This window comes from Melanerpes formicivorus, unplaced genomic scaffold (genome assembly GCF_026170545.1).
Source record: "Melanerpes formicivorus ecotype bairdi unplaced genomic scaffold, bMelFor1.0.p_v2 SCAF_1, whole genome shotgun sequence".
In the NCBI taxonomy this organism is placed as follows: Eukaryota; Metazoa; Chordata; class Aves; order Piciformes; family Picidae; genus Melanerpes; species Melanerpes formicivorus.
In genome coordinates this window covers 55,224,837-55,240,364 of record NW_027142353.1, presented here as the reverse complement: position 1 = coordinate 55,240,364, position 15,528 = coordinate 55,224,837, and the positions used below count along the sequence as shown (strand labels likewise).

At 39.8% G+C, this 15,528-nt stretch overlaps 1 protein-coding gene across 4 annotated transcripts in view; it reads left to right on the top strand.

Annotated features, from left to right (window-relative positions):
- SGCG (sarcoglycan gamma) overlaps nt 1–15,528 on the top strand; it is a 146,447-nt gene that overhangs the window by 67,484 nt on the left and 63,435 nt on the right. For 2 of the 4 annotated variants that reach the window (XM_068144022.1, XM_068144039.1), the window contains one exon: nt 3,045–3,239. In XM_068144022.1, the coding sequence (XP_068000123.1) occupies nt 3,045–3,239 (195 nt within the window). Of the gene's footprint in view, nt 1–3,041; nt 3,240–15,528 lie in introns of all 4 variants that reach the window. The other 2 variants (XM_068144013.1, XM_068144031.1) reach the window with 1 other exon arrangement.

Sequence of the window (15,528 nt, the reverse complement as noted above, 5' to 3'; positions counted from 1 at the left end):
GCCCATTTAGAGCTTAGACTGGCCACTTCTGTGAAGGAAAAGAGAAAATGTTTTTATAGATACATTAACAGCAAAAGGAGGGGCAAGGACAACCTCCACTCCTCAGTGGACATGGAGGGGAATATTTAACAAAAGATGAGGAAAAGGCAGGGGTACTTAATGCCTTCTTTGCCTCAGTTTTCAATAGCAGGACAGGTTGTCTTCCAGACAACTGTACTCCTGAGCTGGCAGATGGAGTCATAGAGCAGTATAGTTCCCCTGTGATCCAGGAGGAAGCAATTACAGATCTGGATCCCCACAAGTCCATGGGACCAGATGGGATCCATCCTAGGGTGCTAAGAGAGCTGGCAGATGAGCCGGCCAAGTCACTCTCCATCATTTTTCAACAGTCCTGGCTCACTGGAAAGGTCCTAGATGACTGGAAGCCAGCCAACGTGATGCCCATCCACAAGAAGGGCAGGGAGGAGCCAGGGAATTACAGACCTGTCAGCCTGACCTCAGTGTCAGACAAGATTATGGAACAGGTCATCTTGAGTGCAATCACACAGCACCTACAGGATGCCCATGGGATCAGACCCAGCCAGCATGGATTCAGGAAGGGCAGGAGAAGAGGAGGCTCAGAGGAGACCTTATTGCCATCTACAACAAGCTGAAGGGCGGTTGTAGCCAGGTGGGAGTTGATCTCTTATCCCAGGCAATCTGTGACAGAACAAGAGGACAGTCTCAAGCTGCACAAGGAAAGGTTTAGGCTGGATGTTAGGAAGAAATTCTTTACAGAGAAAGTGATCGGTCATTGGAATGGGCTGCCCAGGGAGGTGGTAGAGTCACTGACCCTGGAAATGTTTAAAATAAGACTGGATGAGGCACTTAGTGCCATGGTTTAGTTGATTACATGGTGTTGGGTGATAGGTTGGACTCTATTTCAAAGGCCTTTTCCAACCTGGTTAATTCTGAATTTCTGTATGAAGGATGGGTATTCTCTTGTCACAATGTCCTTTTCTCACTGATTCTTTCTGTAGAGAAGTGTGACTGATTTCCAAGCCAGCTTGAACTTTTTCCTCTGCATTTACCACCATGAAACCTAACCACAATGCAGAAGATGCAGGCTTTTTCTGTCTGTTCTTTTTGACATTTGTCTTGTGATTCATAAGAAGTGATTCTCACTTTCCAACCTGCTCCTCTTCCTGAAGGCTTCCTGTTCAGGATTGATAAGTGAATGCATTTTCCAGATATGCTTTATTCCTTCCCCCCCCCCCCCCCCCCCCCTTTCCTTCCTTATATCTGAAAAGAAGCATTGAGGGGGAAAAATGGTCTTTAAATGAGACATAAAAGCAGAGATTTATTGAGTGATAAGAGCAGATTCAAGGGGCCTCCAGGTAAAAATAGTATAATTAGCATAATATCATCTGACTAAACAGCTTCTGCTCCATCACCACCACCAATTTGCACCCATCCCAGAGCTGGGGGCAAAGACCCTCACCAGCCAAGGTACCACACAGAGGAGCTCAGCCCCAGGAAGGAAGCCCAGCCAGCACCCGTGGATAATATTGGAATGGTCATCAAGTTTTCTCCCTACCTAACCGGGGGGCCACCAGGCCCCCCGGCCTTTGTTGTCACCACCACCATCACCCAGTGTGCACCATGGGCACTCACCAGAGATGAGAGGAGGATCCCTCAGCCCAGATGGGCTCAGCTTGGGGCTTCTGCCTTTCCTGGAGGGGAATAAAAAGGGGAGTGCATGGGGAGGGCCAAGTGGCCACACCTGGGGTGGGAGGAGACTCCATCAGAGCCCAGGTGCTCTGGGGTTTGAAGGGAAAAAAAAGGGAATATAGAGCAGGTGAGGGTGTTTTAGAGTGTCAGGTAATGATAGGACTAGGGGGAATGTGAAAAAAAAAAAACCAAACAGAAATGGATAGATTCAGATTGGATGTTAGGAAGAAGTTCTTCCCCATGGTGTTGCTGAGACCCTGGAACGAGTTGCCCAGGGAGCTGGTGGAAGCCCCGCCCCTGGGAGTTTTTAAGGCCAGGCTGGATGTGGCTATGAGCAACCTGATCTAGTGTGAAGTGTCCCTGCCCATGTCAGGGGGGTTGGAACTGAATGATCCCTAAAGTCCCTCCCAACCCCAACAGCTCTATGATTCTAAAACAATTTTGCAGTTTAGGCTGGATGTTAGGAAGAAATTCTTCACAGAAAGAGTGATTGGCCATTGGAATGGGCTGCCCAGGGAGGTGGTGGGGTCAGTGTCCCTGGAAGTGTTTAAAGTAAGTCTAGATGAGGTACTTAGTACCATGGTTTAGTTGATTAGATGGTGTTGGGTGATAGATTGGACTTGATGATCTTGAAGGTCATTTCCAACCTGGTTAATTCTGTGATTCTGTAATTCTGTACTGGGTATATTGCTAATACCTTTAAGTATGAATGTCTGATAAACTGAGAAATCATTATTTCCCTTACATTTTCAGAAAGAATTTCTTATATATATATATATATATATATGTTTTTTTTATGTAGAGATTCTGAAGCCTAACATATTTTGGTATTTCAGTGATACAGAGTTAAGCTTTGCCACACAAAGAACACATTATATTGCTGAATTGAGGAAAGGATATTCAGAATTGGTTTTAAACCTGTTCTTCCAAGATACCATTAACACTGGCAACTGTTTTTCCAGTAAAATAATTTTGTTCTGTAAGCCACAGATTATGATATGGACTTATGAGATATCTTTTTTTAAGAGAGAATTAGGTTATTATGAAAAATGAAAGGAAAGTGTTGCTGTCTTATGCAGAGTAAACTACATTTTAGCCTCCTGAAAATGGCAGTTAATGCAGTTCATATATTAAAACATCACATTGTGTGTACCAGAAAGTAAGAGACAAGTGCAAATTTGAATGCTAAATGATGAAAATGCTTTCCAGGTAAAACTTCTTAAGAGTATCTAGCTTATAGTAATTACTCTAATATCTTCATTTTCCTTAGAGGTTTGTATAGATATTTTAAATTTAACTCAACTAATCAGTCCCTTTTCTTCTTTACATAGCAGATGGTACGTGAACAATACACTACAACAACACCAGGCACTAGCCTAGAGAGGCCGAAGAATGAATATGTCTACAAAATTGGAATTTATGGCTGGAGGAAGCGTTGCCTCTACCTGTTTGTTCTCCTCCTGCTTATCATCCTAGTTGTGAATTTTTCTTTGACAATTTGGATTCTTAAAGTGATGTGGTTTTCCCCAGTAAGTGTCCTCTTTAATTTTCCATTCTTTTCGTATTCTCTTCTCTTCCCTGCCTCACTGCTTCACTTATGTATGTACATCAGCTTTTCTGTATGTAATAGATGGTTCATTTTTCTTCTCAACAGTTTATTTGTACTTTGGTTGAAAGTATATAAGGTGTATTTATCTTTGAACATAAATCCTGATCTGCAATTTCTGTATTGGAAACAATCTCTATAAAACTGAGGTTGTTGATACCTTATATTAAGGTGTATTCTAGCCATTCCAAGAGAATATATTTTACTGTTCTTTCATAGTCTTTGTTTGATTTCTATTTTATAAATGTGTTTGCTGTGATTTTATCTCCTGTGGAATTCCATGGTGTTAAAATATTGCTGACAGTTGCTGCTTTTTCTTAGCTTCCTTCTCCTATTTATCAGCATCTAAAGTTTAGCAATTTATTTGCCCAATTAATTACAGCTCAGAGGTAATTATTACTACTTCCTGCTTGAAGCTCAGCAGCTATATTATTCAGCAATAAATTTAATAGCTTTCCACTGTCATGTGTATTTTACTATTTATAATGTAATGTTATGTGTAGTGGATGAAAGGGTAACTTTCAGAAGTCTGCAAGATGTAGCTTTAGCGGGAATGCAATAAACTGCACCAGTGACTAAAGAAGCTAAGCTAATTTGTTCCTAACATGCAGTCATGATACACAGATGAATTGAATAGATTTGTTACAAGAAAAACAAGAACAGTAAATTGCTGCAGCTCTGCCCCTGCTACTGAAGGTGTTGTATTAAAGTTCCCATTATCTATCATTATTACACCTCTGTCGCTAAATGAAAGCTGTTATATCTCTGCAGAAGCATTTCTGTACTCATTCTCTACAAAGAAAGTAGGTTCATTTTAACACCTACTTACTAATATAGTTATTGGTGCTTGAATTCCCATCAAGTTCTTTCCCCACATAGATTCTGTTATACAGATTGCAATGCAGAACATCTTAGATTGCACAGAATTTTTCTGTTAGCTTACAACAGAAGGTGTGCACTTACTGACTGCGCATCATGAATCACAGAGAACATGAATAATTTATTGGGTTTTTCCTATGTAGCTCAGGTTTATATTTTAAGGGTTTCCAAATTATTTTCTATTGATTTGGTTTCATTTTATGAAACTGGGTATTTCTTCTCTAATGTCAGTATATTGGTCAGGAATGTTAGGAAGAAATTCTTCATAGAAAGAGTGATTGCCCTTTGGAATGGGCTGCCCAGGGAGCTGGTGGAGTTGCCATCACTGGAGGTGTTTAGGAGGAGACTTGATTGGGTGCTTGGTGCCATGGTTTAGTTGATTAGATAGTGTTGGATGATAGGTTGGACACAACAATCTCAAAGGTGTCTTCCAACCTGGTTTATACTATTCTATTATAAAAGAAAAATTAACATTAGAAACCCACTTCTAAGAATTCCTATTTCCCACTAGTTATCTATAAGGAAACCACCAAATGCCTTGATCTGAGGATGGACAGTGTCCTTCTGCCTTGGCAACAAGTTCAAGTGCTGCAGATTTACATTCTTTCACAGGCTGGACTATGAATACCATGGTTCATAAGGTGTTTTCCAGTACTATGTTAAAGACTCTATATTCCTACTAGGTTAAGTAGGGATGTAACAGTGATGCCTTCATTCAGTTTGGATAGTTTTAGAGAGATATCTGTATTTCAGCTAAATATCAATTACAAGGACATTTATGCAAAGTACACACATATGGGTTTGTGGTCATTCAGAATAGAGTTGGGGGTTTTTTGGAGCATTTTTTGATAAGAGTGTATCTGTCAAGATGAGAAGCAATTTTGAAGATACCAGAAATGCCACCCAGAGAAGCACTGTTAGCCTCTAAGAAAAATTTTAGAAAGAGTATAGGTTCTGATTGCATGTGATGCATTGAAGCAACTCAGTCTTTTCCTGTGTCTATGGAAATACTCTTATAAAGAACGAGTCATTGAAATTGCCAGCAATATCATCAACCCCTGTTCCTGATAGAATTAAGCATTTATGCCTCCAAGTTTCTGGTTATCATTTGAAAATAGATTTTTATGGTTCTTGACTTCCAAGCTTGACAAGTATTTGCTGTTTGGGAAATAAGTTTATATCCAGTTGTCTCAGTGTTCCTTTCCAAATTCATATTGTGGCACTGACTATGGAATTGGACATTTTTCAGCCTTTCTGATTGAAACTGTCTTGATTTATATGGAAAAGATGGATTTTTATTGTGCTGGAGATAACGCATCAGATGTTTACAGCACCAACCTTGGAGACAGAAGCTTCTGTTGTAGCTTCTGTTGCAATTAGTGTTTAAGGAATTTCATAGAATCAACAAGGTTGGAAAAGACCTCAAAGATCATCAAGTCCAATCTGTCACCCAACACCTGATGACTACTAAACCATGGCACCAAGTGCCATGTCCAATCCACTCTTGAACACCTCCAGGGACAGTGACTCAACCACCTTCCTGGGTAGCCCATGCCAACAGCTAACAACTCGCTCTGTGTTCTATGAAGTAGAACAAAATAGAAAAAGAGGGAGTGAAAAACTCACAGCATCAACTGTAATATCATCTGTTGGTTAGAGTATGGATCTCTGGGAGAAGATACAAGGTTTTCCTGGGAAATGGAAGCATTTTAATCTGGGAGTGCAACAAACAAATCCCAAAGCCATTTATTCTTACTAAAGAGGACAAAAGTACCTCTTCACATTGCCCCTCTTTGTATCTGTAGACTCCATTGGTAAGATGGTCACTTAGGAGATTTTGACTGTGTTTGTGTCCAGTGGCAATCAGATAATCTAACTGCAAGAATGATAGAATGGTCTGGGTTGGAAGGGGCATCCAAAGATCATCTAGTTCAATCCCCTCTGCAGTAAGCAATTCAACTAGACCAGGTTGCCCAGACCCCTGTCAAGACCACCTTGACTGTCTCCAGAGATGGGGCCCCAACCACCTGTCTGGGCAACCTGTTTTGATATGCCTAGATCTGTTGGACAAGTGACCAGGACTTTCAAGGATCTATATTTTGGTGGAATTTGATTCCTAAATTATTTCAGTATCTCCTGTACTAATTCCCCAACATATAAATGCCATATTGACAAGACTCTAGAAAGATGGGAAGTAATTTTTGAAATTTTTGGACAGTGTTTATCTAATTTGCATAACATTGTTTTACACAACACTGAGCATCTGAAAGCTGTGTAGAGATTAGTTGCTCGGTTGGAGGCATTAACAAGAGCTATTTGGCTTCTCAGTTTGGTACACAACTGATATGATTTCACAACAATAATCTTTTGCTGCCTCAGTGATTTGAGTTGTTGTTTGATTTTGGTATTGGTTTGTTTGGTTGGTTTTTCTTTTTGCATTTTTACTTTTCTATTATCCTTATATTCCTTAGAGGAAACTAAGTCCATGAGACTGTTTTCACATTTTCTCCTGAATATAACAGTCTTTAGCTGTCTTACCCTACTATCACATAGAGAATGAGTACTCACATCCTCAGAATTTCCCCCATAATACTGATCTGTTGTGTCAACACTGTAATCAGTGAAGACTTGGACCAAAAGTTTTACGTCACTATTGTATTTCATAGACTGTTATCCTAGTATTTCAAAGCTGAGGAGTGAAAAGTGCACCTGAGCAGATGATTACCATTTCCAATGCACAAGCAAAGTTTGTTCAGAAACCCTGCATTAATTCAGTTATGATATCATTTAGGTGCTAAATTGTTGTAATGTTAGAAACAGTGGTGCCCCAAAGATTATTCCCAACTTTTCGTAGCCTTTGTTGAAGAGACTCTTGAATGTGTCCAGAGAAGGGCAACGAGGCTGGTGAGAGGCCTCGAGCACAAGGCCTACGAGGAGAGGCTGAGGGAGCTGGGATTGTTTAGCCTGGAGAAGAGGAGGCTCAAGGGAGACCTTATTGCTGTCTACAACTACCTGAAGGGAAGTTGTAGCCAGGTGGGGGTTTGTCTCTTCTCCCAGGCAATCGGCACCAGAACAAGGGGACACAGTCTCAAGCTGCACCAGGGGAAGTTTAGGCTCGAGGTGAGGAGGAAGTTCATCACAGAGAGAGTTGTTAGCCATTGGAATGTGCTACCCAGGGAGGTGGTGGAGTCACTATCCCTGGAGGTGTTCAAGAGGGGATTGGATGTGGCACTTGGTGCCATGGTTTAGTAGTCATGAGGTGTTGGGTGACAGGTTGGACTTGATGATCTTTGAGGTCTTTTTCAACCTTAATGATTCTATTATTCTATGAAATGCATTCCTGAAATGCAACCTGAACTAAGTGAACCTGCTTTAGCAGGGGGGTTGTACTAGAGGACCTCCAGAGGTCCCTTCCAACCTCTAACATTCTGTGACTCTGTGAAACCCATGTTTCATGGGGTTTTAGTGGATACCACAGCTATCACATCCTCCTGGAATAAGAAATGCCAAGGCAATTGTGTTGTATTTCACACTGATAGGAACAGATGGTCATGAAACAAGAGTGTTCCCCAGGACAATTTGCTTTCTTTCTCCAGTGTGTGGAATTTGGCAGGAAGCACAAGTTTTTCTCTGAAAAAAAAAGATTTTAAGCAAAGTGTTAGTAAGAAAGGCAGACAGGTCTTTATAGTTTTACATATACTGCCTGTCAAAAATGATTCAAATATGCACTTAGTCCCCTGTTCTCCTGCCATCCATGCTAAAACTTACTTGGGTGTGAGACAGTAACAAGAGGAAATCTGTGGATCACCTTATCATGACAGGAATGAACTTAGTATATGGAGGGCCAGGAAGAGAGCATCCAGTCCATCAATGCATATTCTAAGCATGGTTCTTCCTAAGAACAGGACAAATGTTCATCCTGCTCTGTTGCCTGCACTTCAGATGGACATAAAGACATAAGTCATGAGAACTGGGAAGATCTTGCAATGTTTAGGGTAAGGTTTGAGTTTTACTTCTAGTTTCTCTTTAAAGCACACATATTTCTGGGACTGGAATAAATAGGGCAGTTGCTACAGTTAGGCAAACAAATGTAGGGTTTTCCAAATATTATTCTCAGGTGAGAGGCCCCAAACACAAGCCCTAAAAGGAGAGACTGAGGAAGCTGGGATTGTTTAGCCTGGAGAAGAGGAGACTCAGAGGAGACCTTATTGCTGTCTACAACTACCTGAAGGGAGGTTGTAGCCAGGAGAGGGTTGGTCTCTTCTCCCAGGCAACCAGCACCAGAACAAGAGGACACAGTCTCAAGCTGCACCAGGGGAAGTTTAGGCTTGAGGTGAGGAGGAAGTTCATCACAGAAAGAGTTGTTGGCCATTGGAATGAGCTGCCCAGGGAGGTGGTGGAGTCACCATCCCTGAAGGTGTTCACAAAGGGATTGGACGTGGCACTTGAAGCCATGGTTTAGTAGTCATGAGGTGTTGGGTGACAGGTTGGACTTGATGATCTTTGAGGTCTTTTCCAAGCTTCTTGATTCTATGATTCTATAATGGACAATTAATACTTTATTATTAAATTTGGGGGGGGAAGAAATATTAATTGATTATTTTAAATTTTTAAAGATTATTTCTCAAAGTTTTCTATGAGACAATAACAATGGATATGAAAATGTTACAAAGCAAACTAGATAATCTTACTATATATACAGGTTAGTCGGTTGATAATGATACTGCTCTAGATTTATGAATATTACATGTATTTTGACAGAAAATAACTGACCGTGTAATCAAATACTTCTGTAAACAACTATTTATGCACTTGACAAATTCAGGCACCACAGATGGAAAGAAATACTTAAGGAAATGTGAAAAATATGAAATCAGGAATGTGATGGATTAAGAAAGCAAAATTATAACTGAAAATCAAGCAACACTTTCTGACAGTGAAATTTACCAGACTGTGTAATAGCATGACTTATGAAATTGAAGATGCTCAGTCATTTGGAACATTTAAAACCAGACTAGACAGCAATAAAAATGTAGGGCAGAGAACACTCATTCACAGCAAGAGCTCTCCTTCACTGCAAAGACATACACTAATGAACTTGTACAGCCTTTTCATGAGTTTTATGAGTAATAATGTATGCTCCTTGGAATTAGCTGCCATTTTAATAATGTTACCATTTTTTCAATACAGAAATGAAATATTTGATTATTCACAAATTCTCATCCTCATTTTCACATCAGAACATCAATATTCCCTAGTTTGAATAGTCTTGAACAGCTGCATTTTGCTATTTTAGCTTTAAATGAAATATAATTCATGCCTAACCAGGCCACAGTCATTCTCATTGTCTCTATCAGATGAGAAATGTTTACATATTTTATGCAAAGAGCAACAGCTGATAAGAAAGATATTGAGATACTGCAGAAAATCTGTTGTCAAAGAAAGTAAGATTAGAAAGTAAGACTTATAGTTTCATAGTTTCATTCAGGGTTGGAAGGGACCACAAGGATCATCTAGTTCCAACCCCCCTGCCACGGGCAGGGACACCCCACACTAGATCAGGCTGGCCAGAGCCTCATCCAGCCTCCTCAGTAGTGTGATATATACTCACACATATTATGCATGGAACACTTGTTTAAATGAAAGTATCTAAGTTTACTGTGGGAGCAATTTATATTATTGATAAAGAGTTTCTTAAACTCTGAGTACAGTGAGATTCTAATGTATACTCAAGTTTAAGAACTGTGGACACAGGAGATAATAGGGCTTGACTACAGATCCTGATTCTGCTTTGCTAGTTTTAAGCTGTGTGGAGAAACCTAAATGAAGCTTTCCTTGGCAAAATCTGTGCCAAAGGAAACCCAAATGTTCTGATGTCATGGTCTGATGTACCACCTTCTTTACTGAGCCCAGACACAAGCAGTAACTGTGTGGAGTTCCTGAATTTTTTCTGGGTGGACATGTTAGAACATGTCCTGAGCTGATATTGGCAGGGGATGCAAAGAATAACATGAAGGGTTTCTGCAAGTATGCCAACTGAAAAAGTAGGGTTAAAGAAAGTGTAACAAGGAGAAGGCTGAGAAACTCAACATATTTTTCACCCGAGTGTTCATCAGCAGCCTCTCTCCTCACACCTCCTGACTGGATGGACCACAAGACAAGGAGGGCAAAATCCTTCCCAAGGGAACTGGCTGATGTAGTTCCCAAGCCAAAGTCCATGATATTTGAAAAATCATGGAAGTTAGATTAAGTCCCTAGTGAGTGGGGAAAAAGAAACATTACAGCTTCATTAAGTTTCCAGATGATACCAGCCTCAGTGGTGCAGTTTACACACCAAGGGAATGTGGTGTCATCCAGAGAGACCTGGACAAGCTAGAGAATTGAATTTATCTAAGGCATTTAGCAAAGATAACCAAACCTCTGCTCTTAAACTTTATTTAATCAGTAATACTAAGATGAGTGGAAGGCTGGGTAATTCAAAATGAGGGGGGTTTGTTATTGGAGATGATCTGTTTTTAATTGCAATATACTGCAGTGGCTGATATTAAATATTATAATTTTGGTTTAAAATAAATCTGCATGATAGCTGCAAGACAAAACATAAGGTAAAGTGTTTAATTAGTGCCTTTCACACAGATCTGGAGACGTGTTCAGGAGTGCATTGTGAGGGATACAACATTCCTCTCTTTTCTTCATCTCACCTGGTATTCTTTTAGACTGTTCTGTCAGGGTAGAGATGCTTGTGCTTAAACAAGGGGTATGCTTACAAAAATGTAGAGAATTGAGACCATAGGATGAAACATCCCCTGGTACAAATGAAAGGATTTACAATGCTGAATCCATACATAGCCTGTGTAATCATATACACCATGGAAGTATCCCTGATTCCTTAGAGGAATTAAAATAAAATAAATACCATGAACTGTTGTTCTGAAGAAAATCCTTTCTGCAGCCTTCACATATCAGAGGAAAATATTTCATTCCTTTTATTTAGCTAAGTTGCATAATTACAGATGTTAATATAATAAAATGAATTAGCCAACTTAGAAAAACTCGGTTCCCAAGTAAATATATATAGCAGTGGGAGCAGCAGTCTTGTTTTTATAATGTTGAGTAAATCAGTTGTAATGCCAGATGTAATGGCATTTTTATTAACCAAATATTATTCAGCTTTGAATAACTATACTGTACTGGACCAGAGACAGAATTTGGTGCTTGCCAAACAAGGAAATGAAACTGGGACTGAATCTGTTTTGAGAAGCTATTTTTTCCTCTTGAATAATACCTGTTGCAATTGATACCTTTCTTTACTTAAGAAAGCCTGTTATTCTATTTATAAGAACAAAAAGGACCTTGAAAAATATCTTGAAAGTATGCATCTTAAATATCAATCCTATTTTATGAAAGAAATCATATCAAAACTAAGAAAATAGAACAGAATAGAAAGGATAGGATAGGATAGGATAGGATAGGATAGGATAGGATAGGATAGGATAGGATAGGATAGGATAGGATAGGATAGGATAGGATAGGATAGAATAGGAATTAACCAGGTTGGAAAAGACCTTCAAGATCATCAAGTCCAATCCATCACCCAACACTGTCTTATCAACTAAACCATGGCACCAAGCACCCCATCCAGTCTCTTCCTAAACACCTCCAGTGATGGTGGCTCCACCACCTCCCTGGGCAGCCCATTCCAATGGCCAATCACTCTTTCTGTGAAGAGCAACTTCCTAACATCCACCCTAAACCTCCCATGGTGCAGCTTGAGACTGTGTCCTCTTGTTCTGGTGCTGGTTGTCTGGGACAAGCAACCAACCCCCAAATGTCAACATTATGTCAATGGTATCATAGATTTACATCATTTGCAGCCATTGCCTTACATTGTTGAGTTCAAAGTGGCCACTTACTTTTTTAGATGATGGAATGTTACATACTCACCTTCCAGCTGGATCTGCAAAGGGTGTTTTAGTCAATGTCCGGCCTTAAGCCAGGTGAGACAAACTTCGCTACCAGGAGTGCTTGCTATTGCTAAGGGCTCTGATTTGACCAGTGTCTGTGACAGAAAGGCTCCACTGTCACCTAAGAAGACAAGTTGGATAACCTTCTCTGTCTGAGCCTAAGAAATAGAGCCCTTGCAAGAGAAAATGAGATGAGGCATCAATAACATTATTATACCAAGCACGTACTTAGCTCCAAAATAGATATTGTAAGTCAAACAGAGAGTTTCATCAGATTCATTACCAATCCTGTTTTGCTGATTGCTCTTTAACAATCTCTGTCCACAGCCTTATTATCTCAATGAAACAGTACACTCTTGTTTGCAAAGCAAGTTCTCTAAATAGTAATTGCTGCAAGAAGTACTGCAGTGAAAGCTGAATCTATAAAGCCGTTAATTGAACTAGCTTTGGGGCACAACAAGTGATATCTTGGTTTGAACTTGCCAAGGTCTTTCCCTGTGCTGGCCTAGAAGTGGGATGTAAGTATCCTATAAGTAAAAAAAGGTGTTATCTGAATGGAAATTCTGCATGCACATTACTCTGATGTTGATATCATTATCAGTTCCAATCAGCTTGGAGATAAATCAGATCCAATATTGGCTTGGGAGATAAATCCCATATATGTCATCTGATGGTCTTTTGACTATGTAAGCCTTGGCTACCTGACAGCAAGTCACTGGGAGTGCAGGAGCCCTAGAGCTGCAAGTTTCAAACCCTTGTAATCCCATAGCAATGTGCAGTGTACATCTTTCCATGCAACTTTCTTGGTCGTGAGTGAGAACACCTATAACAACAGGTGAAAGAGGAAAAGTCCTTGCATTCTGTATAAAGACAGACCTTTAGCACTAGCCATAGCAGTGTTGTCAAATTTTATTTATTTGGTTGTTTCTCCATGTTCCTCAGAACAGATATTCATAGTCAGGAGAAGGTGGCCATTCAACCACAGCCATCAGCCCAGCTTTTGTAAGTTTTTGGTCCTAATGAAGGACTCAATCCTCCTATATTTGCTGTGTCTAGAATCCAAGAGAGTGATGACCCAACCAAGATGGTCCTCTCATCCAGGTGGTCCATAGTATTATGAGTTCTACCTATGATTCTAGTAGTGCTGGCTGCACATTTTGTGTAGTTTAGAGTATCCCTATGTAGCAAATTCACTGAATAGATGTCAAAGATCAATTAGGCCATGATTTCTGAATTGAAAAAGCCTTTTGTTGATCTTTTTCAAAGCTTCACCCTATTCAGAGCATGATTTGGGTTTTTTTTTTCAGAATGCTTTGTCTCTGTTTCTGCAAACACTTAACCTCCCCTGGAGCATTTTCAAATTAAGAAAAATGTTTCTACTGTGTTTGAAGATGTCTGGTTACTCCAATTAGAATATGCCTAGCAGATTTGAAATGAAAACACCTTTGTGAACACTAGCGCTAAATTGCATCTTTAGTGCACAAGGCTTTGGCAGCTACCAGCAACTTCCATGCTAGTCAACTCCTTGCATCAACAATTAGCTTAGTGTTTACACTTACATACAGCTCAGGCCTTGCCTTGCTGAGGGCTTTGAGGAAGTAGGAAATAAGAGTCTTAGAGCTATATGCTCAACAATTTTTTACAGCTCAGGACCAGCACATGCAAGCAGTGACAGTCATGAGCATCAGGACAAGAACCTAGACTTGCCACACATTTCCTGTGTATAATGGAGCACTTTTTGTGTTTGTTTCCTAACCAACCACTTATTGTAAAGCTGCATGAAAGTCTGTGTCTAACTGATATTTGGAGCCTTTCCTCAAGGTGATAGGAATATTTCATTCAATAATTTGAATAGGAATAAATGAGAGTGATTGCCCACTGGAATGGGCTGCCTGGGGAGGTGGTGGAGTCTCCATCACTGGAGGTGTTTAGGAGGAGGCTTGATGGGGTGCTTGGTTCCATGGTTTAGTTGATTAGATGGTGTTGGATGAAAGGTTGGACATGATGACCTCGAAGGTATCTTCCAACCTGGTCTATTCTAGTCTAGTCTAGTCTAGTCTAGTCTAGTCTAGTCTAGTCTAGTTTAGTCTATATCCTTGAAACCAAAGGACCAAGGTTGTTCATCACTGAGGAAGTCACAATACTCAGTAAATAATAATTGGCTTCACCTAAAGTGGTAAAGTAAGAAGCAGAGTGGTTGTTGAGAGAACATTATGTGTAACCATACTCTTGCTTTTTATAATACTTATTGTTGGATCTCAGAGCATTAGGGTGATTGTTTATCCTAAATCCATCTCTTTTATATTCCATGTAAGTTCAATTTGCCAATTATAAAAGAGGGTTAATAGAATTTCTCCATCTCACTGTACCGCATATCTCAGTGCTTTTACAATTTGGGAATCTCAAATATGGTACTAAGGAAATAATAAGAGTTTACAGTCACAACGGTAATAGAAGTGAGGATCATTATATGAGATCCACAATTTTGCTTTCCCATGTATGTTGCACTGTTTATCTGTTAGTCATCACAGATGGTCACTCTTGCAGGTAACCCACGTCTACATTTCAGTATGTTTTTGCACTTCCCAGGAGTCAGTGAGAATGGATAGAATTACTTAGAATAAACCAGGTTGGAAGAAACCTTCAAGGTCATTGCGTCCAACCCATCAACCAATCCAACCCACCTAAACAACTAACCCATGGCACCAAGCACCCCATCAAGTCTCCTTCTGAAAACCTCCAATGACGGGGACTCCACCACCTCCCTGGGCAGCCCATTCCAATGGATAATGAGGCTCTTACTGAAATATGTTAGGATATGAGCTTTGTGTCGATGCTTAAATGAAGTAGCTGATGAAGAAAATAGGACATACCTGAGGACATACTTATATAAAGTAATCCTGAGTGGATTTACTGAATTTACTGGATTTACTGAAAAATAAGAATGTATAGATAAATTGATGTGTTTGGTTCTTCACATGGCATATTATTCTTGATGTCAAAGACATTCCTTTGTCTATGTACTTTTTTTAGGATAATCATTGCTGAAAATCTGAATTATTAGAAAGACTGTGTTGAGTAAACTGCATAATCTTTCATTTCAACATCAGTTAAAGCATTGTTGTCTCTATGAAAAATTCCTTCCTGGGAAAGCCAAAGGCAGGATAGAGATTACCACCCAGGAGTTTGGTAATTTTCCCTGATCTCCTTCAGAGCAAGAAATAATTGCTGCTTCTTTCTCTGCCTTCTTAAATTTCACTTTGTCACTATCATTTCTTATATGCACTCTATAATACACAGCTTTTTCAGTTCTTTATTTTCATGAAAAGTGTACAAACTGTGTTTAAAACTGATGGTTGATACAATCTA